This window comes from Pipistrellus kuhlii, unplaced genomic scaffold (genome assembly GCF_014108245.1).
Source record: "Pipistrellus kuhlii isolate mPipKuh1 unplaced genomic scaffold, mPipKuh1.p scaffold_m20_p_8, whole genome shotgun sequence".
Classification (NCBI taxonomy): Eukaryota; Metazoa; Chordata; class Mammalia; order Chiroptera; family Vespertilionidae; genus Pipistrellus; species Pipistrellus kuhlii.
Window position 1 is genome coordinate 31,545,856 of NW_023425584.1, and position 25,068 is coordinate 31,570,923.

Sequence of the window (25,068 nt, forward strand, 5' to 3'; positions counted from 1 at the left end):
CTCCCTCAGCTCAGGGCTGTCGCTCTGTGCTCCCCAGACACCCAAGAGGCAGAAGAGGCTCTTCTGTAGGTACCACGATGGCAACAGGACGCCCCAGCTGCTCATCGCCCCCTTCAAAGAGGAGGACGAGTGGGACAGCCCGCACATCGTCCGGTACTACGACGTCATGTCTGACGAGGAAATCCAGAGGATCAAGGACATCGCAAAGCCCAAAGTGGGTGTCTCTGCAGGCCCTTCTCGGGTCACTCATTCCTGGCGCCGTGGGCGGTTCGTCGCTTCCCCAGCTGGCCGTGGCCGGTGCCCAGCATGAGCCCGCTGCGGGGGTGCTGAGGTGCTGCAGACTCAGGGTGACCTTGTGGGTACGGTGGGGAAGAAGACTGAGGAGCCGATGTGGACGACCGGGTCAGCTGAGCAGAGCACAGCTGCGAGGCTAGAGGCACACAGGGGCCGGGCAGGCGCTCACCTGTGGGAGCTGGCGTGTGTGGGTGAGATTGTCGGAGGTGCTGCCGGCAGGGTCCCGTGGAGTCCTGGTCAGGGCTGCACAGGAGAAGAGGGATCATTGTTCCATCATCGAGTCTTCTCCTCCAGGTGCCTTCTGGGTGTCCTCACTGATCATATCTCTTACCGCAGTCTTCATCAAGCCCTGCGTATTCCTCCTTACGTTTACTCCTAGGTAGTTTTCTGTAACTTCGCTTTGTTTCTTCGTAGTTATATTTTTACTAGTCGCATTGTTATATTAGTTTGCGTTGATATGCTGAACTGTTGGTTGTATATTTCATAGTAATAGCCAATGTTGACCGAGTTCCTGAGTGTGACAGGCCCTGTCCTCAGTGTTAGGTCTGCTAAGCGGGCCGTGTCCTTCTGTTCCTCCTCCCCACGCGGAAACTGAGACTCATGCAGGTCACAGCCTGTCCCTGAGCTCACTCCTCACTCCCTTTCGGTCTTCAACCCATTCTCTTGGGTAGTTCAGAGAGTCGTATCAAAGATTTTGTCTTCTTCGTAATATTTATAGTTCCTTTGTTTTTAATGCCTTAGTGAGCTGCCCAGAACTTGTGGAGCATTGAAATAAGAGGCATCCTTGTCTTGTAACCAACTGGGAATTCTCCTGGTATTTCACTGCTAAGTGTGCAGTTGGCTATCAGTTTTGTATTTGTGTCATCATATGGTAAAGTTACCTTTCTATTTCTAGTTCATAAAAGACTTGCTTCCATGTGACATCTTTCAAAGAGAACTGCTTGCTGCCATATCCCTCGGCTGTGTCAGAATCTCCTGAGAAATTCCTCACGTGTTCCTTAGACCCGGGCAGTGAAACGTGTGTGTGTGTGTGTGTGTGTGTGTGTGTGTGTGTGTGTGTGTGTAACAGGGTGCACACATGCACGTGCCTCCTGCCACACATGTGCATGCGTGCACCCTGTTACACACACACACACACAGAAGATGTCACATGGAAGCAAGTCTTTTATGAACTAGAAATAGAAAGGTAACTTTACCGTATGATGACACATATACAAAACTGATAGCCAACTGCACACTTAGCAGTGAAATACCAGGAGAATTCCCAGTTGGTTACAAGACAAGGATGCCTCTTATTTCAATGCTCCACAAGTTCTGGGCAGCTCCCTAAGGCATTGAAAACAAAGGAACAATGAATATTACGAAGAAGACAAAATTTTTGCTTCGACTCTCTGAACAACCCCAGAGGATGCTGAGAAAACCTGTCTTTGAGCAGGAGCCGTGTGAGAGCCGCAGTGCTGGCCACGCCTCTTCCGGAGCCGGTGCGGATGGATGCGCAGCCGGCTTTGAAGTGGGGCCCAGGAGCTCCCTTGGCGGGCGGGGAATGCTCGCAGCTGCCGGGGCCCCCAGTCTGTTTTCAGAATAGCCCGTCGGTCCCGGGAGCGGCGCCCAGCTGACAGGTCAGGGCGGCGGGCGGCAGGGAGGCTCTGATGCTTGGTCAGGGTCTAGCTGCCCCCACAGTTGTCACCAGGGAGGAGCCCCCGTCCGGTGCACCGGCCGTCCTGCCAGAACGTGCGAGGGCAGCAGAGTGTCCGGTTGGTTGATCGCACCTCCTGACCTGGTCCATCTGCTCCTCTCCACCCCTTCTGCTCCCCCTGCCCAGACTACCAGCACTCCTTGCCCTCACTTCTGCCTTGTCTTCCCCGCTGGCCTCCTTGTTCCCACTGTGGTTCCTCCTTACACAACTGTGCACAAGGTGTCCGCAGGGCTGCTGCTTACATTCAGGCTATGAGTGTCCCTGCCCTGAATGAAAGCCGTCCCTGTTTGTGATTCGCCACCAGGTCACATCTAGACCCAGGCCTCCCCTCCAGCCCCCACCCCCAACCTCACGCACACACACTTGCCCCTTTAGCCTGTTCTCTTATGTCTAACTAATAACCCACAGACATAGCACCACCCCCATTTTCATCCCTGGCCCTCTGCATTGCCGTTCCTTCCTTCTTCCTGTAATGCTCCCCTCTTGGCTGACTCCTGCTTACCCTTCAAGTCTCAGCTACACGATCCCCTCCTGCAGGAAACCATTCCTGACCCTGCAGACTGGGCTCCCACTGACATTGAGCGTGCCCCCTCCCAGCTCTCCCCATGCGGTGCTGCAGTTACCCAGCTAGTTCTCTGCCTTCCTCGGTTGTATGAGGGCAGGGGCCACGTGTTAGTGACCCAGCACAGTGCCAAGCATGCCCGAGGCACTCAGGCGGTGTTTATTGGGATTCAGGGGAAGTTGGGGTGTGACATCTGGGTCTGTGGTCCCGCCCACGTGAGCTCATTAGGACAGTCTACAGCTGAAGCCCTGGGGGCTGGCTGGGAGCAGCAGGTCCTTCCCGGAGAGTGGAGACGGGGAGGGATGAGGTAGGTGAGGGCTGTGCGTGTATGTGAAGTGTACACGTGTGTATGTGAGGTGGCTGGCTTCCAGGCAGCAGTTCACTTACGTCCCAATTCTACCATCTGGCCTTTGGAGACTTTCCCTAAGGGAGTGGAATCCATGCCTCCTGTAAGTGCTCCTGCAGCAGTGGAGCCAGTGTGAGCGGGGGCGGCAGGGGGCTGGTTAGGTCTGTTTCTTGGCAGAGGAGGCCCCTGAGCTTAGCAGGACTGTGGGCTCGGCCAGGCTGAGACGCAGGGACGCTGGCCCAGTCTGAATGGCGGGAGCAGCCACGCACAGGCTGTGCTCAGGCAGGGGTGGTACGGGGGCCTGGTGGGAAAGGGGGCTGCCCGGGAAGATGGATGGATGGACAAGCCTACCCCATTGGCATAACTCTGCAGACAGCGCCCACCTGAGTGGCAACAAGGGCGGGTGGGGACGGAGCAGGTCAGTGGCCAGGGTCTGACAGCAGAGCCGACGTGGAAGCTCCAGACGACCTCACCGGCCTGCCTTGCAGGATGATGGGGCCTCGGCTAGAGCCGTTGTCTGCAGACCTTCTTCCCTCACTGGCAGATCTGGTCCCAGTCTCTCGAGGAAAACAAAGAAGGCTGAGCCTGTCCTCTCTCTCTGCCTTCCAGCTCGCACGAGCCACTGTTCGTGATCCCAAGACCGGCGTCCTCACTGTGGCCAGCTACAGGGTTTCCAAAAGGTCAGCAGAGGCGATGGGGCAGGGTGACGGTTCGGGCCCCACCTCCTGGGCCTCCCAGGCCCTGCCCGGGGGTTCCTTGAGGGAGGGTGGCTTCGTGTGTCCTACCTCCCCGCCTCGAGCCCTCACCCACGCTGCCTCTGGGGAGAGAGTGCAGGACCTCACCCACGCCCGGCTTCCCCTCCTCTCTGGCTCGCCCTCTTTCGCCTTAGCTCCTGGCTGGAGGAGGACGATGATCCCGTGGTGGCTCGAGTGAACCGTCGGATGGAGCACATCACAGGGCTAACAGTAAAGACTGCAGAGTTGTTGCAGGTACGGCTGGTCCCTGGGACCTGGGTTTGGGCAGGGGTATTCCTGGATACCGGGTCCAGGCTGAGGGAGGCCTGTTCGATAAGCTGCATGACTGCATACTGCTGTGACTATGGAGTGACGTCACCTGGGGAAGCCAGAATTAAGCATGCCTGCGGCATTCAACAGTTAACATTCAGCAAATATAGATTGTCTTCTATGTGACTAGGAGCTAGAGGTCAGTGGTGGGCCTGGCAGGCCCATTCTTGTCCTTCCTGAATACAGAAGCTGAAACCCTGAGTTGTTCCAGGGACACCTCTCAAAGAGAAAACTATAAGCACCCTCAGAGGGCGTGGGGCTGAGTCCCGGGCAGAGGTCCTTGGAGGTAAAGTGCCCTGTGGTACATTGATAGGAGTGAGCGGCCTGGCCCAGTTGGCTGGTGAAGGTGGAGGGCTTTTTCTAAGTGCCCGCTGTGGAGCCTGGCTCCCTGCCCATTGCGAAGGTGATTGTGAACACGTGGCAGCACTTGGCTGGGAAGTTTTGGATGAAGCTCCTAATGATGAAACCTCAGTCTATTGAGTTCAAGTCAGTGCTGGCCATTTTCCGAACGTCGGAACTTGTGGGTTTTGTTGTACAGTGATGGCCTGAGACGCTGTCAGACACTGGCATTTTTCTAGAATCTCCTGGATCTGTTTGGCCAGAGTTTCTACATGTTTAAGGACCTCACTCTTCACCTGTAGGCTTTATATTTGGGTCTGACCAGTCAGAGAGCTTATTAGAATATTTAAGTGAAGATGATTTGGAAACGATTCTCTGAACTTGTGCCTGGACACACCCAAGCAAATTCTCTCTCTTTCTCTCTCTCTCTCTCTCTCTCTCTCTCTCTCTCTCTCTCTCCCTCCCTCCCTCCCTCCCTCCCTCCCTCTCTCCCTCTCTCCCTCTCTCCCTCTCTCCCTCTCTCTCTCTCTCTCCAATTAGAAACAAATTTGAAAGTCATCTTCATGGATATGTATGAAATCACAGTTTTTTTAAAAAACTATATTTTTTATTGATTTTAGAGAGAGAGGGAAGGAGCGGGGAGAGAGATCAATGTGAAAGAGAAACATCGATCAGTTGCCTCCCATACACATCTTGACTGGGGACCGAACCCACAACGTGGACATGTGCTCTGACCAGCAATTGAACTGTCAGCCTTTTGGTGACAAAACCAACAGAGTCATGTTTGTCTGCTTTGTTTTTAGTGCTGTCTTGGCACTTCCTTTGCCAGCCAGCAGTGCTGCAAGCTTTGATCCTACATGGTCTGGGGACAGGGACCTGGGCTTCAGCATCTGTCTCTGAGTGCTTACTCCACGGGACCACCTGCAGTGTGATACACGCACAGCAGGTCCCTGTGGAATGCTACAGGCTTCTGGAAAGGAGCTGGTTCCTCTGCTACTTGTCGACATTTTTCCAGCTGTAGTTGAGTGTTTGCTGTTGAGGTTTTGTTGTGAATTGGATGAGGGCCCAATGGAGGGAGAGAGTCTACACTGCTGGAATTCTCTGAGATTGAAGACACTTCTAACTCAATGTCTCAGCCTCACCAAAAAAATGGGTTTTTAACTTAAAAAGAAAATTGATTTCAGAAGGGAAGGGAGAGGGAGAGAGAGACAGAAACATCAGTGATGAGAGAGAATCCTTGATCAGCTGCCTCCTGTACACCCCACACTGAGAACTGAGCCTGCAACCCAAGGCATGTGCCCTGACCGGGAATTGAACTGTGACCTCCTGGTTCATAAATTGACGTTCAACCACTGAGACATGCCTGCTGGGCTCAAACTTTTTTTTTTTTTCTGTCTTCACTCTGATCTCTGCATCATAAAAACCCTGATCTTTCAAATGACTGACTCTAAAAGTTCAAAAGACTTCCTCCTCACAGGAATCAGTTTTGATGTGCAGTTGCTTGTTATCAAAGGTATGAGTCTGGGGATCGGAGTTTGTTCAGAGTGCTGCACATCCAGGAGTTTTCACGACACTTTGCACTATTTGGGAACAGTATTAGATAGTGTAGGTGCAATAGCTTTAGCACCAGGATCACATGTGGGTCCCCAACTGTTAAAAGATAAGCCAGCCAGAGCAATGCGGCTCCTCTCACTCCCTGGGAACGTGCAAGTGCTGGGAAGCACAGTCCTGCCCCACAGCTCCAGCGACAGGCGTGATGGAATTTTCCCGCACGCAGTGGCACGGTGATCACAGTCATGTGTAAAATTTTCTCTTAAGTTCTCGACGAGAGCGGGTCCACAGAAAAAGCACGTGTACCGTCACTTCGTCCACTGCTCTAGCGTTTCCCTCCTTAGAGGCATCTCTAGCCTTCGGGCCACCTGTTGCCTCGGCCTTCTGCACCAACAACAAGGTGGCTGGGTGTGTAGGGCATGGGGATCCTGAAGGCTGAAGCAGTGGACGGCAGCATTTCTTCATCTCCTGATTCTTCATATCAAAGTGTTTATTTTTGTGGAGACCAAAAGTCATGCTGCCCAAATTCTGCACTTCATCCCATGACACAGATATTGTTTATGCTCCAAAAGGAGGATTCTCTCTTGTAAAGTCACCCTCCCGGCCCTCCCCCAGGTCTGAGGGCCTCCGTAGAAAAAGCTGTGCAGCATTTTTCACCTGGCGGTTGAAATCGCCGAGAAGAGCACACTATAAGTACCAATTTTCTGAGGACTAATAACCGAGCCCACCGGGTTTTCGGGTTTTGGTAAGGCACAGTAGCCACGTGTTCCCAGATGGACAGGATGGTGCCACTTGATCGGTCAGCTTTCATACTGAGCGCATCTCCTGATGCTAATGTAACTGTTGTGATTTAGGACTTACATTGTGCCGATAAACTATTCACAAAGGCACTTACTGTTTCCGATCCCAGGAATGACACCCGGTGGTTGCTGCAGCGAGGTGGCTCGGCTTCTGTTCCCGGCCCAAGCTCCTGCAGGGGCAGCCGAGGTCCGGCCGCAGCCCTGGCCGCCTGCAGCTGGCCGCCCGTGTCCCGCTGCTTCACTTGGAGGCAGAGTACTCCGTGCGGTGGACAGCTGAGGGATGGAGGGATTTGTCCCTCTGTGGGCACAGTGACAGACGTGGCAGGAGCAGTGCCAGGCACTGAGAAGATCCCAAACTAGTATTAAAAAGAAGAAATCCCAATCTTGAGTTTGCTGTTGGCTTTCCTCTGAATTACCTTTTCATTATCTCCCAAACAGGGCTTGGGCCGAGGCCTGTCTCAAGGGCTCCCTCTGCTGCCCTCTGCGTGTCCCTGCAGGGCAGGAGCTACTCCGCAGGGGCCGTGTTCTGTTTGGGAAACCACATTGGTGCTGCAGCCTGACTCTCCCTCTAGCGGCAGACACGGTTGCAGCCTTTGCTCTGGCCTGTGCTGGCCGGGCATGGTTACCTTCTACCTTACAGAGGCTGGGCTTGTGGGTTCTGGTTTTGGGGGTTCAGGCGGTTCTCGTTGTTACCTGGGAAGATAGTACCCCTGGGGGCATGGGCTGTTTTGGGCTGTTCATGTTCCTGTTGCTGATGAGGTCCAACGTTGTAATTTCCCTCCAGGTTGCTAATTACGGAATGGGAGGACAGTACGAGCCACACTTTGACTTCTCTAGGGTAAGGCCCACATCACCGGTGCTTTCAGAGGGACCCCTTCCAGCTGGTTTGAGAAGGCTGGAGCTTCTAGAAGCACTTCAGCCTTCCCATCAGCGTCCATTCTTCCCCATCCCCCCTCGCCCCCCCCTCCCGCCTCACCAGGGCCAACTCTTTGTTACCGGAGAAGCCCAGTCTGGAACCAGGGCCTGCAGAGCCCTGGCTGCTTCCCCTGGGACGTGGGGGGGTGTTCTTCCTGCCTGTCCCTGCCACTCTCTGCCCTGACTGTCCGGCAGAGGAACTCACTGGGTCTCTGAAAGCTGATCCTGCCCCCCACCCCGTACCCTTCCAGGCAGCCTTGGCCCATGGTCCAGGCTGATGGTGGAGCGCACACTTATTGCCTTCCCCGACCCTTTTAGCCCCAGTGGAGTGGCGGGGGTGGGGGGGGGGGTGAAGACAGTTGCAAACCTGGGTGAAAGTTGTTGTTTGTTGCAGCGTCCTTTTGACAGCGGCCTCAAAACAGAGGGGAATAGGTTAGCGACGTTTCTTAACTATGTAAGTATCGGGGCCAGGGCCGCCTGTTTACTCTCACTTGATTTTATAGAACGATGAGCAAGATGTTTTCAAGCATTTAGGGACGGGGAACCGTGTGGCCACATTCTTAAACTACGTGAGTATGACGTGTGTGGTGTGTGAGCCTTAAGAGGAGTCTGGGTCCAAAAAGCTCTTAATAGCCACACCTGTCCGGGCTGATGCCACCGGCGTTGCTCAGAGGCTCGGCCCTTCTTGGCCGGAGTAGAGAGTTGGCCTTTGTTTTTACCTATGGGCACCCCCTGACCCCCAGGACCTTCACAACCCTGGCTTCTTGTTTTGTTTGTTTGTGAATCCTCGCCTGAGTATATTTTTCCATTGATTTTGGAGAGAGTGGAGGAGAGAGGGAAAGACAGAAATATCGATGTGAGAGAAGCACACCCATTGGTTGCCTCCTGCATGAGCTCCAACCAGGGCCCGGGCCAGGGAGGAGCCTGCAACCAAGGAGCGTGCCCTTGACCGGAATCGAACCCGGGACCCTTTGATGCGTAGGTCAATGCTCTATCCACTGAGCAAAACTGGCTAGGGCCCTGGCTCCTTTTTTGATGGGCCCAGTGCTCATCTGGGCAAAGTTCTCCCCTTGGCAGCAGAGTGAGGAAGTCGCTGTGAAGTGCTTCCATGAAAGCTGCCTTTGTTTCCCCAAACGTGGCATCCTGTCTCCCAGCCTCAGGACATTGGGTTTTCCTCCCATGAGCCACAGTTTCCTGCCCCCTCTGCCGAGAGGGCTGGCCCTAAAGAGGCATAGATGTGGTCAAGAAGTTCAGAGACAGATGCCTGAGTCCATATTTCCCTCTGGTTTCTCATTTAAGTTTTTATTGTGTGGCTTTTATGTGCTGGGGACCGCCATGAACACGCTGGTGAGCAGGACACGTGTGGTCTCTCTTGTAAGGCTGACGGTCTAATAATACGAGGCTTATTTTAAACGGAGGAGAGGTAATTGTTTCATTGCCATGGTGACAAGTGCTTTGAAGACATTCGCCCGGGGTTAGTGCTCAGAGAAGGCCTCCCTGGGGAAGGAACATGTCAATACTGAGACTTGAAGGTTGAGTGGAAAATAGTCGGTGAAGCTTGGTTTCTGGCAGAGGAGGGAGTGTGTGGAGACCTGGAAGAGAGAAGGAGCGTGGGATGTTGGAAAAATAGAGAAAGGGTGGTGGCTTGGAGGCATGAATTGATGATAGTGGCTGGAGGGAGAGGCTGGTGAGACTGACAGGGCTCCGGGTTCTAGAAAAAAAGAGTCTGGATTTGATCCCCAGGCTGTCACCATCAGGGGTTTTCATGTTATTCATTTCCCCTGTCTGTCAAGTGCCCTTCAGTCTGTCTGGTATGTGTCCTGTGGAAATATTTATTAGCCGCAAATACTATTACATTACAGGCAAAAACTTGAAGTGAGAGAGCCAGACGAGAAAGAAGTGGTGCTTTGGGCGTGAGCAGAGGCCCACTTTGTGGGCATGCGTGCAGCCTCCCTTCCATGAAATTTGTGTCCTGGTTAGTTTGGGGTCTTACCATGGGAGAAAGCAGGGCCTCTGGAGAGATAACGCCCTACCATCCCAAACAGTGGCCCAGGGAAGGTGCCTGACTAACTAGAGCAAGTTTGGGAGCCAGAGGCCACAGTGCGGGCCACAGATGGTCAGGGTAGCTCATGGGTTTAGTGGCTTAGGCAAGGCCCAGGCCTAATGGGGATGCAAGGGCTGGAGGTCAGGCGGGCATTTTCTGAGATTTAGATTGTTACCCTCTGAGCACAGCGGGGATGTGAGACTCCCCTACAGCCCTTGCGTGCCCAGGGCACTGGGACTGTCCTGATGAGCCGAACGGATTAAGCAGGGTCAGGGAAAAGCTTCTCTTCGCTGGAGGGTTGGCTGAGGAGCAGAGCCTCCAAGCCGTGCTGCTCATGTCCAGCGGAGGCTGGTCTGCACGCCGTGTCGTGTCCTCTGTGGCTCAGTTGCTCTGAGATCCTCGGGTGGAAGGACCAAGCTCTGTGCCTTGTATCCGCAGATGAGCGACGTAGAAGCTGGTGGCGCCACTGTCTTCCCTGATCTGGGGGCTGCCATTTGGCCTAAGAAGGTAAGTTCTGGTTCTCGGGGCTCTGACGTGGAAGCCGGGCTTTACGGTCCCCAGTCCCGTTCCTCGGCCTGCTTGACTCCTACTTCCTGCCTACACTCTGATCTTGTGGCCTCAGTTTCCATCTGGGGAGAAGGGATGGGGGGCGGGGGGAGGTTTGCAGGCCAACTCCCTGTGAAGGGAAGGTGCTTGCTGGGGAACTTTCCTCTCTCATTGGAGGCCCAGAGCCCTGTCCCCTGTGCACGGGAAAGAGAGGGTGTTTCTGCTCAGGGAGGGCCCAGTCTCTAAGGAAGTTGTCTGATAGGCTGTTTCCTTTTCCCAGGGCACAGCAGTATTCTGGTACAACCTCTTGCGGAGTGGGGAAGGTGACTACCGAACGAGACACGCTGCCTGCCCCGTGCTTGTGGGCTGCAAGTGGGGTGAGTGGCTTCGGGAGTGCCGCTGGCCTTGGTGGCCTCGGCGGGCTCTCGTGGTCGTCCTTGGACTCTGAGCTGGGAGACAACTGCCGCCAGATTTCCACAAAGCCATACTGTCCTCCTTTTTGAGTCCCATCCCTGCACCGCACCCCCCCCCCCCTTATATTAAAAGTATATTAGTTGAATTTACAATACAAGGCATGTCTTGGGCAGAAGCAGGAGCAAGGATGTTTTTAAATTTTTTTTTAAATCCTGCTAACTGATAGTGCCACCCAACCATTCAGCTGGGTATGTGCCCACACAACTCTCTGAAGTCACTCTCAGAGATGCCAAGAGAGCCAAGGGGGCCCTGAGAAAGGACAGCTAGACACGCATCAGAGGTCCAGGATGGCGGGCGCCCCAGAGCGACGGGCTCTGGCCAGGGTTGGGAGGGGCCCCTGGGGGAACAATTGGAATCAAAGAGGGGAAGGGGTGTCCCAGGCAAGCAAGGCATGGGGAACAAGGCACAGGCTACGATCAGCACCACAGGTGTGGGGACGGGCTTCCTTTGTCCCTTGGCTATGGGGAGGCCTATGGCCCAGGGACCAAGGGATGAGGCTGGAGGCTGGAACCAAACTGCAGAGGCTGAAGCTTGAGCAAGCAGCTGTGGTGAGCCATGGAGAGGCTTGAACCAGCGTGTAACAGGAAGTGATCAGAAAAGAGATGAGTTTAATGCCCTCCTGGAGAGTTTTGGAGATAAATATTGATAGGTTCACAAAAAATTGAGCAAATAAAAATGAAAATCGAGGCAGTTGCTGATCAGGGGGGAAAAAAGTTGTACAAGAAAGGAAATATAAGTAGGATCTATTAGGTGGCTCATGTGTGAGCAATATTTACATGCCATAACAATGTAAATACTGAATAGTCATGTAACTAAAACCTGTGATTTAATTGTATTGAGTATATAGGAGGTAATAAGTATGTGTTTTAGAGGTAAAATAAAAGAATTCTAAAATCAAAAGTCAAGAAATAGCACTATGACCATGTTATTTAGAAAAATGAGGATAAATATCAGAAGACAAATGAAGAAGTTGAATATCTAATGGAAGGGGGGATTGGTAGTGGGAAGAGGCAGGAAGAAGATTGCTGTTTTATAATTATAAGTTTTGTACACAATTTGATTTAAAAAATATATTTTTATTGATTTCAGAGAGAGAGAAAGAGAAAACATCAATGATGAGAGAGAATCATTGATCGGTTGCCTCCTGCACGCCCCCTGCTGGGAATTGAATTTGCAACCTGGGCATGTGTCCTGACTAGGGATCGAACCATTGAGCCACACCAGCTGAGCAACAATTTGATTCTTTTAAACAAAGTACCTGTATTACCTTACGTTAACACATTTAAAATGTTCCATGAATTCTGTGGTGCACTGGAATAAACTTGTATCCATTGTGAAAGAGACTGTTGAGGAATGAAATCATGGTTCATGCGAATTTGAGACACTGTTTTAGCTGACCATTTGGCTACACACAGCACCCCTATGGGATCCATTGGCACACAGCCCAGGCCCTCCACCATCTTGACAGGCTTCCTCTCCCTCTTCTCCTACCTCTCAGTTCCTACCCACCCATTTCTAATAACATCGACTTGGCTGGGGTCCTTATCACACACCAGGGTGATTCCTGCCTTGATGTCTTTCTCAGCCTGTTCTCACTTCCTGGACCCTCTTGATCTAGGAACCATCATCGTCTGTCCATTTCTTCCCTGGATAACGCCTCTCCAGCTTCATGCCCAGCTCTATGGTCTCTTCTTCCCTCAAATGGTTCGATGCCCTTTGGCTCTGTTTCTATGGCAACCTTACACATAGCTTCTGTCAACTGACAGACTTTTGTACAATGATCTGTTTATGCATATGTCTTCCTCACTAGCTCCCGAGTAACTTGAGACCTGAGACCGTGTCATACATCTGAATCCGGTGTAGGGTTCATCCTGAAGGAGTCATTAATTTGGGGGGCTGCTCTACCCAACAGGATTGTAACGTAGTTTTTATCTGTTCACAGTTTCCAACAAGTGGTTCCATGAACGAGGACAGGAGTTCCTGAGGCCATGTGGATCAACAGAAGTTGACTGACATCCTTTTCTGCCCATCCTCTTCCTGGTCCCACAGCCTTTTGTCTTCAAGTTCAACGTGACAAACACCTTTGTGTGTTCCAGCCCCTGTCAGGCGGGTCTTTGGAGAAGTGAGTTTGTCTGGAGCAGACCAAGAGGATAGGGGAAGGTCCTGGGTGGCCTCGGGCCCCAGCCTTTCTGGTCAGCCTGTTCCATCTCGGGTCAGCGCGGCTGCAGCAGAGTCAGGCTGCCTGGCGCCTCGCAAGGTGCCTTTGTACCTCAGATGCTTTAGGTGTGAGATGTCTCAGTGAACCAAAGTTCTGGTACCTTGTTTACATGTTTGTTCTTATGCATTTCTATTAATGTGGCTTTAACTAACTAAATAAATAAAAATGTCCCTGCCAGAAGCCTTAAAGAGCCTTATTTGGAGTATTTTTTTTAAGACATGGGAGCTTTTATCAAGTTCACTGTTTCCTGTGCCTCTCCTCTGTGGAAGCAGAATCTGGGTAATAAGTACTTTAGTGGCAAAACTCTGACCTTGAGTATTAGATCTGGTGTCCAAGCTTCAGTGTCCTTTCTGGAAACAGGGAAATCATTTCTCTTGGTCTCCCAGAGAGCATAGAGATCATGTATGTTCATAACTGTGATGCTGTTTATTTTTAAAATTTGAGATATACACACAGAATTGTTTGTGACACACAGATGTACAGTTTAAAAATATGAAGCTAGTAAACAAGCACCCATGCACTAGCACCCAGATAATTTTCAAATCCACACCTCAGGATCCCCCTGTGAGCCCCTTCTGCAGATCTCCTTCTATTGTTTTTTCCCTTAGTTTCTGGTCATTTGGTCCACTCTGTTGATATGCCTGGTGATTTTTTATTGAGTGCTGGACACTGTGTATGACAAATTTAGGATGGTAGTAACCTCCTAAACCACATGTGTCAAACACAAGGCCCGCGGGCCAAATCCGTCCCGCCAGGCCTTGCAATGTGGCCCGCACCGCGCTGTCATCACTGCACTCCGCTGCGTTTCCATCACAATGACAGTTTATGACTGTTCAGTAAACCATTCGGCCCGCGATTTAGACTGGATTTTAGATTTTGGCCCCTTCTCTGATTGAGTTCGACACCCCTATCCTAAACAAAGGGTTCACCATTTCCTCTGCTAGACAGAGGAGGGATTGATCACCTTAATCCAGATCAAAAGCCTGAAACAACTTAATTAGGCTGGGTTGCAATTTTCTTAAGATTCTACCTCTGGTTTTCCCTTTTTCCTCTTTACAGGTAATGTCCCCCAGGGGCTTTCCAGTTGGAAGCCTAAAATGTTCACTGGATCTTTCCCCCAACACCCCACCCCCAAGCAAGTCTGCAGCTCTTTCCTTTATCCTGAGTATCTAGCCTAGGGGTGTCGAACTCAATCAGAGAAGGGGCCAAAATCTAAAATCCAGCCTAAATCGCCGGCCGAATGGTTTACTGAACAGTCATAAACTGTCATTGTGATGGAAACGCAGCGGAGTGCAGTGATGACAGCGTGGTGCGGGCCACATTGCAAGGCCTGGCAGGACGGATTTGGCCCGTGGGCCTTGTGTTTGACACATGTGATCTAGACACTGTCCCCAAAATTCATTTTTTTATTCAGAGGTTTCCTACTTAGCTTCTTGATCTTCCATTCTGCACAGCTTCTGAATTCAGAAAAATATCTTAGTGAGTAAGCAGGCTGAGTGGTTGACTAAGCTCTTCAACACTCTCTCCTATTTAATATTCTAACCAATTACAGTCTCATTTTTATCTTTCACTGCCCCTTGAGACTGCCAGGGTTTCTCTGCCTCTTGGTATCGATAGTTGCTCATTGCTTGAGTCCTTTAACTGGGTCCTCGGTCTCCTACCCCATGCCTAGACTCAGAAAATGACCTAAGAATAAAAGAGGCTACAGACTTCAGGCTCATCAACCCAAGATTCATATTCCCCAGGAGCTTGATGCACAAGCCCTTTTTACTAGTAATTCAAATAGACTTCTCTGAGATTTTATTGCGTTTTCATGGTTGTTTTTTATTGGTCTACCTTAAGCAATTCTATTTTGGCTAGAGTCTTGTTCATTTGAGTTAAAAAAATTTTAATGTGAAAAATAGATACAGAAAATCTTGTGTTTAATATCTTCCTTAGTTATCTGGTATAACATGTTCACCATTCATCTTGGATATTTCCTGCATGAAGCATGGTGTGTTGGTGCCTGCATGTCCAGTGTGCTCCCAGAAACAAGTACACAATAACCTTAGAGATAGGGCACTGTTTTCAGTAATCTTTATTAACCAATTTAGCATTAGCATGGCACCAAAAGAGGTGAGCATTTCAGTATGCTTTCGGTAGTGTGCCAGGGATGTTACAGTCTTTCCCAAATTCACAACTCTTTAGAATAGGTGATGAAAAAGCTAGATATCAGAAAGGTTAATCAATGAACTTGAGGTCATATAAGGTCTCATTGCTCTTTAGTGAGAGACCTAGGAATCAAACCTGGATCATAGGTCAACTCTCAACCACTGAGCCACACCAGCTGGGGGCTATTTTGAATTTTTAGTTGAAGAAGTTACTTTCTATTAATACATCTAATTACAAAAAGCATCCTTTTCAAAAGTCTGATGATTTAAAATCCAGTGTTATATTCCATTTGAAGTAGTTTTAAGCAGCATATGGTACCAATAATTCATTGTATAAAATCAGAATTGAGTTTGGATCCTCTAAATCTGATTCACAAATTTTTCTTAGTTCAATCTTACCCAAATTTGGAAGTGTTAGATAGTACAAGGATCTCCAGGTCTGGGTGATTCTTACTAAATCCTATTCTGGCCAAATGAACTTGATCCTAACTCTAACCACGACTTATAAGTTTAGGCAATGCAAAGAAGAAATCAACATGTAAGGAAACAAATAATGTCTGTAAGCAATGGCTAAGCCTTCCTTCAAGGAGGCAGAGCTTTGGATGTGAATCCAGTCTGCTTTACTTGCTCAAAGTAAATGAAACTACCTAATGACAATTACAACTTGTTCTTTTTAATATGTTTTTCTAAATTGATTTCACAGAGAGGAAGTAAGAGAGGGGAGGGATAGAAACATCAACAATGAGAGAGAATTTTTTTATTGGTTACCTCCTGCAGCTCCCTACTGGGGATGGAGCCTGCAACCTAGGTATGTGCCCTGACTGGAATGCAACCATGACCTCCTGCTTCACAGGTTCACACTGAACAACTGAACCACACACTGTGTGGGGCACAACTTATTAAATAGAATACAACAAGCAGCAAGCCCTTGGAATTTGGTAACAGAAGTTGGTCTAAAGAACTTTTTAAAAATAATACCAGCCACAGCAGCATCCTACAAAAGAAGTTTCAGTAAACTGAAGTTAATTTAAAACTGTTTAAGATCTCACTTGATTAAGAGAAGTAAATTTTTGAAAATCTTGAGTTTGCTTCCAAGAAAGCCAGGAAAATAAGTTTATGGTAAGTTTTATTTTTGGTATAATGTTTAAACTTAAAAATAACATGAATTTTTCCCAGCCAACGTGGTTCACTGGTTGAGTACTGACCTATGAACCAGGAGGTCATGATTCGATTTCCTGTCAGGGCACATGCCCAGGTTTCTGACTCCATCTATCCCCAGTAGGGGGTATGCTGGAGACAGCCAATAATAATTCTCTCGCATCATGGATGTTTCGTTCTCTCCCTCTATGAAATATATATATATTTAAAAAATAATATGAATTTTAATATACCAACTTTTCAACTTTAAAATATTTCAAACATTTACTATTTTGAAAACATTAACCATTTAAAAATACACAAAAATAAGTATATAAAGCGCACGTTTCCTTTTGCCTCAGGGTGTGATGTGGCTTGGCACAACATTGCTCTTAAATGTTCAAACTTGGCATCTTAACCCTAACATTAAAGTTGCCAGAGTTAGCAAATAAAAATACAAGACAACTAGTTACACTTCAATTTCACATAAACAGCAATATTTCGGCTTGCGAGATGGTACTAAAACTTTTTTCCCTGCTTACCCCACTGGCATCCCACATATTATCTGGCAACGCTAAACATGAACCTACTGGAGAAAGCCTCCTGCCTCCTGTCTCCCGTCCAGTTTTACTCTCCCACCTACGCAGCCCGGTCCAGGTCCCTCCAGCCAGCTGTCAAACAGCTGCGAGGCAGCCGCCCAGCCCACGTGGGCAGTCACGTGGCTCCTGACGCACACCGAGCACGTGCAGCGTGGGCGTGTCCACGCCTCACCGCGCGTGCTCCCCCCAGTGGTGGTGCACAGCCCGTGGAGGAGAGCACACGTCACCCTCCGCTCCGTCGCACTCCTCCCGCCCCGGGGACCTCTGTTTGCTGCTGCCTCTTCTTCAGGTGAGTGACAGTCTGCCTCAGGCCCTTCAGGCTGACCACATGCCACGTGGTCCTTCCAGGCCTTTCGTGGTCCACCGGAAGGCTCTGTGCTCGTAGGCCCCTCAGGATTGTAAGGCTCAACAGTTCTCCCTCAGTTGACCCATAGATGCGATACCATTGCAGTGAAAATCTAAGCACACACACAAAAAGTAGTTGTACTTGTGTACACTAGCGATGAATAGCCGAAAACAAAAGAAATTAAGAAGATAATTTCATTTAAAATAGCATTGAAAGGGGAAAAAAATGTAATCAAGGAAGTACAAGATTTACATACTGGAGATCAATGTAAGAAGCTGAAGACTTAAATGTGAAAGACTTCCCATGGATATGGATTGGAAGATATTGTTAAAATTGCAATACTCACCCCCCCCCCCCATCCACAAATTCAGTGCAGTATCAACCAAAATGTCCCATGGCCTTTTATTTCAAAAACAGCTGATCCTAAAATTCATAGGGAGTTGCAAGGAAACACAAATCGTCATGCTTCAACATGAATGAGTTTGAGATATTATGCTAAGGGGGGGGGGGGGGGGGAAGGGGAACAGTCAGACACAAAGAGTACACAGTGTATGATTCCATTTATATTACCCAGAAGAGGCAAATCCATAGAGACAGAAAGAGGACCAGAGGTTGCCAGGGTCTGGGAGGAAGGGGAAATGAGTGGTGACTGCTTAATGAGAACAGGTTTCCTTTTGAGTGGATGGAAATGTTCTGGATGGAACAAGATCATGGTGGTAGCTGCATAACATTATGAGTTTACCGAATGCCACTGAAGTGTACACTTTTAAAATGGTCAAAAGAATAAATGTTATGTATATTTACAATAAAAACATCTAAACATCTCATCACAATTTTGTTTGTAGAAATCAATAAGCTTAATATAGAAAACTACAAAAAAACGAAGATAGCTGAAACAAATTTGACAAAACAGAACAAAGTTGGAGATCAGAAATAGATCTATATGTGCTGTAGTCAATTTATTTCAACAATGTTTCAAAGGCATTTCAATGGGGAGAAAATGTGTCTATTAAGTGGTGCTTGAAAAACAGGTCATCCATGAGGAAAAAATGAGCCTCAGTCCTTTACCTCACTATATGAAAAAATAGCTAAAAACTTATCATTGACATAAATGTAAAATCTAAAATTATAAAATTTCTGTAGGGAAATATAGGAGAAAATCTTTAAGCAAAGATTTCTTATCGATAGATATAACACAAAAATCATTATCCCTAATAAAATGGGTATATACTGGGAGAAGATACATGTAAAACACATCCTATATAATAAAAGCCTAATATCCAAATTGTCCCCTTCACCGGGAGTTCAACCAGGAAGTGGGGCCAGCGGTAACAGCAGGCAGCCTGGGGAAGGGAGGCCCCAGCCAGCAGCCAACAGCCACTCAGGACCCTCCCCATGCATGAATTTCGTGCACTGGGCCCCAAGTATATAAAAACCTGTATCCAGAATATGTGGAGAATTTTATAAACTCAATAATAGGAAACTAAGCAATATAACTCTTAAATGGGTAGAATAATTGAATAGACATATCATCAAAGAAAACAAATAAGCATTTTAATTACCAAGAAAAAATGGAAATTAAAACCATGAGATATCAGTATACACCTATTATGGCTTAAATAAAAAAAATAAAATGATAACAAGTGCTGGCAAGGATGTAGGGGAACTAGAATTCTCATATGATGCTTGCAGGAATGTAAAGTCATTTTGAAAAGTTTGGGCAGTTTAAAAAATAAATATACAACACAGTTATATGACCCAGTAATCCTGCTTATTGGTATTTTCCTAAGAGATGAAAATTATCTTCAGATAAAAACCTGCAAGCAAATATTTATAGTGGCTTTTTCATAATCATTAAAAACTGGAAACAATGTATATGTCCTAAAGCTAGTGAGTGAATATATAAATGATAGTACATTCTTACAATGAAGTATTAGTAATTCATTGATTGAAAGGAACAGACTCCTGATACAACACGGATAAATATCAAATTCATGAGGCTATGCGAAACATGCCAGATTCAAAAGGGCACATTCTGTATGCTCCCATTTATTTATTATTTATTTATTTTCATTTAAAAATAATTTTTATTTTTCAATTACAGTTGACATACATATTATATCAGTTTCAGGTGTACACCCCAGGGATTAGACATTAGTTTACTAAGCGATCATCCCAATAAATCCCACATCCATCTGACTCCATACATAGTTATTAAGTTATTATTGACTATATTCCATATGCTGTACTTTACATCCCCATGACTATTCTGTTAACAACCAACTTGTACTTCTTAAACCCTTCATCTTTATTACTCATCCCCACTTCCCCCCTACTTTCTATCAGGCAACCCCTAAAATGCTCTCTGTGTTTATGAGTCTGTTTCTGTTTTGCTTGTCTGTTTATTTTGTTTTTAAAATTTAGTTGTTGATAGATAAGTATTTATTACCATTTTATTGTTCACGTTTTTTATCTTTTTTTTTTTCTCCTTTTAAAGAAGACCCTTTAACATTTCTTTAATACTGGTTTAACATTTCTTTAATACTGGTTCAAGTGATGGTGAACTTCTTTAGCTTTTTCTTGTCTGGGAAGCCCTTGATCTGTCCTTTGATTCTAAATGATAGCTTTGCTGGATAATCTTGGTTGTGTCTTTGCTTTTCACCACTTTGAATATTTTTTGCCAATTCCTTCTGGCTTCCAAAGTTTTTGTTGAGAAATCAGCTGACAGTGTTAAGGGAGCTCCCTCACGGTAATTAACTGCTTTTCTCTTGCTGCTTTTAAGATTCTTTCTTTGTCTTTATCCTTTTGCATTTTAATTATGATGTGATTTGGTGTGGGTTCATTTTGTTTGAGACTCTGCACTTCCTGGACTTGTATGTTTACTTCCTTCATCAGGTTAGGGAAGTTTTACTTCAGTATTTTTTCAAATAGTTTTTCAGTTTCTTTGCGCTCTCTTCTTCCAGTACTCCATTATGCGAATGTTGGTACACTTGAAGTTGTCCCAGAGGCTCCTTATGTTGTCCTCCTTTTCTTGGGTTCTTCTTTCTTTTTGCTATTCTGATTGGGTGCTTTTTGCTTCCTTATATTCAAACTGAGGCCCGGTGCACAAATTTGTGCACAGGTGGGGTTCCTCCTCCTGGCCAGCAATTGGGGCCAATCAAGGTTGTTTTGTCCAGTCCTGATTAGAGCTGATTGGGGCTGATTGGGGCTGGTGGCCGGGGAGGGACCATAGGAGGGCTCTAGGGCGTGTCTGGCCCTATCTCACCCAGTTCCAATTGGCCAGACCTCAGCAGTAAGCTAATGTTAGCATCTGTGGTCAATGCACAACATAGCGACTGGTCAGTCAACCGCTCAGTCAGGCACTTAGCATATTAGGCTTTTATATATATATATATATATATATATATATATATATATATATATATATATATATATATATATGGAGAGAGAGAGAGAGAGAGAGAGAGAGAGAGAGAGAGATTGCTGACTTGATTCTCATCTAACTCTACTGTTGATTCACTATAAACAATTCTTCACTTCAGTTATTGTAACCTTCATTAATGACTGGTCTTTTTTATGCTGTTGATGATCTCCTTAAGTTCACTGAGCATCCTTATAACCATTGCTTTGAACTCCTCATCTAGTCCATTGCTTGTCTCCATTTTGATTAGTTTTTTTTTCCCCCCTGGAGTTTTGTTCTGTTATTTCTTTTGGGGCCTGTTTATATGTATCCTCATTTTGGCAGCCTCCCTGTGCTTGTTTCTATGTATTAAGTAGAGCTGCCATGCCTCACCTACTGTCTCCTACTGCTAACAACTTACACAACCATGGTATGTTGTGTGTGTGTGTGTGTGTGTGTGTGTGTATATATATATTTAACTAAGAAATTAACCTTGGTGTATTATTACTTTAAGATCCAGACTTAATTCAGATTTTAGCAACTTTTCTACTAATGTCCTTTTTCTGTATCAGGATCTAATCCAAGATACACAGTATCTTTAGTTATCATGTCTTTTCATGTATTCTTTCCTTGTTTTCAATAGCTTTAACAGTTTTAAGAGTACCAGTCATATATTTTATGGGCCCCCAACTTAGGTTTGTCTGATGTTTTCTTATGACGAGACTAAAGTTAAGCGTTTTAGAGAAGAATGTGCACTTCTTGTTGAATCGTTTTAGAGGCACATGACATCAACATGACTTACTGATGTAAACCTTGATGAGTTTTGGTATATTGTGTTTTCATTGAAATTCAATTAAAAATACTTTCTCATTTCCTTTATGACTTCCACGATGATGTAGAAGTTATTTAGGACTATGTTGCTTTAATTACCAAATGTTTTGGGGGTTTCCAGATATCATTCTTTTGTTTGTTTTTAATTCTAATTTTATTCTTTTGTGGTCTGAGGACATAGTTCTTATGATTTCGGTCCTAAGTGTTCTTGATGATTGGTTTATGGCAAAGAATATGGTATACTGGTGAATGTTTCATGTAGACTTTGAAATAATGTCAACCAGGTAAAGTTAGTTGATAGTATTATTTATATTTTCTATATCCTTATTTTCTATTTGTTCTATCAATTATTGAGGGTTGAAGTAATCATGGATCTTTCTGTTTCTACTCGGCTATGGCTATGTGTTTTGAAACTTTTGTTAGGTGCATACATTATTAGGATTGTTGTGTATTCTTGGTTAACTTGCCCCTATATTATAATGTAATGTCAGCGGGTGGGGAGGGAGAGGCGGAGGGGAGGGAGGGAGAGGGTTTAGGTGTCTATAGTATTGGGTACACGACCGAGGGCCTCTGAAAACGCGCAGGCCTGGCTGCCTGGCGGCTGAAGTCTGCACTGGGCCTAGGGGTTGGCGGGAGGGTCCGGAGCCTGATCAGCGCGCCCTGCAAGTAGGAGCCGGGCCCCTGCGACTCGGAGGAGGAGGAGAAGCCCGGCCTAGGCCCCGCGGAGTTGTCTGGCGGCGGCGCGTGTAGTTGCGGAGCGGTCGCCGCGCGGCTCATCACTTCCTCGCTTGCCTCCGCACGGAGAGGTATTTCTTGTGGTCGCATTCATATAACCGTTTTAGGAAGGCTTGGGACCTTTGAAACTCAGATTCTACGAAGAGTTCCTTTTAGTACCTTTACAGAAACACCAGCATGCTTAGCCTCAAAAGATGGGATAAGTAAAGATGGCTCTGGAGATGGAAACAAGAAATCAGTAAGTGAGGGAAGCAGTAAAAAATCAGGCTCTGGGAATTCTGGGAAAGGTGAAACCAGCTACGCTGCCCTAAATGTGGTGACTTGTGCACACATGTGGAGACCTTTGTGTCACCCACCCGTTTTGTGAAGTGTGAAAAATGTCATCATTTTTGTTGTTGTGCTATCTGAAGCAGACTCAAAGAAAGGCATAATTAAAGAACCAGAATCAGCGGCAGAGGCTGTAAAATTGGCATCCCAACAGAAACCACCTCCCCCCCCCCCCCCCCCCCAAGAAGATTTATAACTACCTCGACAAGTATGTTGTTGGCCAGTCATTTGCTAAGAAGGTGCTTTCAGTTGCCGTGTACAATCATTACAAGAGAATATATAATAATATTCCAACTAATCTAAAGCAGCAAGCAGAGGTTGAGAAGCAGACATCATTAACACCTAGAGAGTTAGAAATAAGAAGACGGGAGGATGAGTACAGATTTACAAAATTGCTTCAGATTGCTGGAATTAGCCCACATGGTAATGCTTTAGGAGCATCAATGCAGCAACAGGTAAATCAACAAATGCCTCAGGAAAAACGAGGAAGGTGAAGTATTGGATTCTGCTCATGATGACATAAAACTTGAAAAGAGGAATATTTTGCTGCTTGGACCAACTGGGTCAGGTAAAACTGCTGGCACAAACTCTAGCTAAATGCCTTGATGTTCCTTTTGCTATCTGTGACTGTACAACTTTGACTCAGGCTGGATATGTAGGTGAAGATATTGAATCTGTGATTGCCAAAGACGCCAATTCCAATGTAGAAAAAGCACAACAAGGAATTGTCTTTCTGGATGAAGTGGATAAGATTGGCAGTGTGCCAGGCATTCATCAGTTACGGGATGTAGGTGGAGAAGGCGTTCAGCAAGGCTTATTGAAACTACTAGAAGGCACAATAGTCAATGTTCCAGAGAAGAATTCCCGCAAGTTACGTGGAGAAACAGTACAAGTTGATACAACAAACATCCTGTTTGTTGCATCTGGTGCTTTCAGTGGTTTAGACAGAATCGTCAGCAGGAGAAAAAATGAAAAGTATCTTGGATTTGGAACACAATCAAATCTTGGAAAAGGCAGAAGGGCTGCATCTGCTGCAGACCTTGCCAATCGAAGTGGCGAATCAAATACTCACCAAGACACTGAAGAAAAAGATCAATTATTACGTCATGTAGAAGCCAGAGATCTCATTGAATTTGGCATGATTCCTGAGTTTGTGGGACGGTTGCCTGTGGTAGTTCCTTTACATAGCCTAGATGAGAAAACACTTGTACAAATACTAACTGAGCCATGTAATGCCGTTATTCCTCAGTACCAGGCCTTATTCAGCGTGGATAAGTGTGAACTTAATGTTACTGAGGATGCTTTGAAAGCTATAGCCAGATTGGCACTAGAACAAAAAACAGGTGCACGAGGTCTTGGGTCCATAATGGAAAAGCTATTATTAGAACCAATGTTCGAAGCCCCTAATTCTGATATTGTATGTGTGGAGGTTGACAAAGAAGTAGTAGAAGGAAAAAAGGAACCAGGATACATCCGGGTTCCAACAAAAGAATCCTCTGAAGAGGAGTATGATTCTGGAGTTGAAGAAGGATACCTCGCCAAGCAGATGCTGCAAACAGCTAAATTGTCAGACTTTTGTCCTGTATATAAAGCTTTTCCTTCTGTGGTTAGGGTCATAACTGTCTCTACAGTCTGACATTAGAAGCATTGGATCTGTCTTGGATATCATACATGGTCAGAAGCCTTTAGAATAAAAATCAGATCATGTATATTAAGTAACATCACATTGATTGGTACAAAAGACATTATGTGGACTTTAATGGCACAGGGTTCAGTGATAAAATGTACATTATTTTGGTTCAGTTTTTTAAAAAATATGCTAAAACAAAATTCTAAGGAGTTCTTTTAAGCAATGCAGATGTTGCAATAACTGTGGATTTTACAATAATGTTACTCTACAAATGGGAAAATAAATTCTTTAAAATTGAAAAAAAAAAAGTAATGTCCCTCTTATACCTGGTAATATTTCTTGTCCTGAATTCTATTTGTCTAATATTAATATAGCCACTCCAGCTTTCTTTTGATTTATGTTTTATTTTATTTTTAAAAACATATTTGTATTGATTTCAGAGAAAAAGGGGGGTGGGGGGAGGAGAGAAAGAAAGAAACATCAGTCATGAGAGAGATTCATTGGTTGGCTGCCTCCTGCACACTCCCCACAACCCAGGAATGTGCCCTGACAGGGAATCACATTTTTTATAGGGTAGATCTGTTTGTGGTGAATGATCAGCTTTTATTTATCCGAAAATATATTTTAGACTTTTGGTTTCCAGTCCAGCATATAAGGAGCTTAAAAATTGTCATTCCATCCTAACAATGAGTAAAAAATAACTGAACTATCTGAAAATCAATTCTTTTTTAGATCTATCAGAGAAATGAGGTCACAGAACTCTTTACCATAAATTTGAGACACAGGTAGATAGACTCACAACTCACTGGAGCAGAAACCCAGCTCTGTGGAAATGAGTACTGGGATAAAATATTAAAAGTACTTGTACTGCGATTATCAAATTGTTGAAAACTCGGTGTGGATAAGTTTGAGAGATTAAAACTCTAAGAGATCCCAGTCATCAGAAGGCTTCTACACTTTTATGAGTTTTACTTTCAGGAACTCTACCAATTTCCACAGTGAGGATCACAGAAAAACCTTCTCTTGGATTCAGCAGGTGTAAAGAAAAAGAAACTGTTTTGAAT

At 46.3% G+C, this 25,068-nt stretch overlaps 1 protein-coding gene and 1 pseudogene across 5 annotated transcripts in view; both read left to right on the forward strand.

Annotated features, from left to right (window-relative positions):
• Window positions 1-13,037, forward strand: part of P4HA2 (prolyl 4-hydroxylase subunit alpha 2) — a 34,844-nt gene extending 21,807 nt beyond the window's left edge. For 2 of the 5 annotated variants that reach the window (XM_036423948.2, XM_036423950.2), the window contains exons 9-16: window positions 38-214; window positions 3,508-3,578; window positions 3,788-3,887; window positions 7,437-7,490; window positions 7,962-8,021; window positions 10,050-10,118; window positions 10,438-10,534; window positions 12,574-13,037. In XM_036423948.2, the coding sequence (XP_036279841.1) occupies window positions 38-214; window positions 3,508-3,578; window positions 3,788-3,887; window positions 7,437-7,490; window positions 7,962-8,021; window positions 10,050-10,118; window positions 10,438-10,534; window positions 12,574-12,644 (699 nt within the window). In that variant the 3' untranslated portion in view covers window positions 12,645-13,037. Of the gene's footprint in view, window positions 1-37; window positions 215-3,507; window positions 3,579-3,787; window positions 3,888-7,436; window positions 7,491-7,961; window positions 8,022-8,070; window positions 8,137-10,049; window positions 10,119-10,437; window positions 10,535-12,573 lie in introns of all 5 variants that reach the window. The other 3 variants (XM_036423946.2, XM_045576388.1, XM_036423951.1) reach the window with 2 other exon arrangements.
• Window positions 13,038-14,949: 1,912 nt separating this feature from the next.
• Window positions 14,950-24,312, forward strand: LOC118711271 (annotated as a pseudogene).
• Window positions 24,313-25,068: the final 756 nt, after the last annotated feature.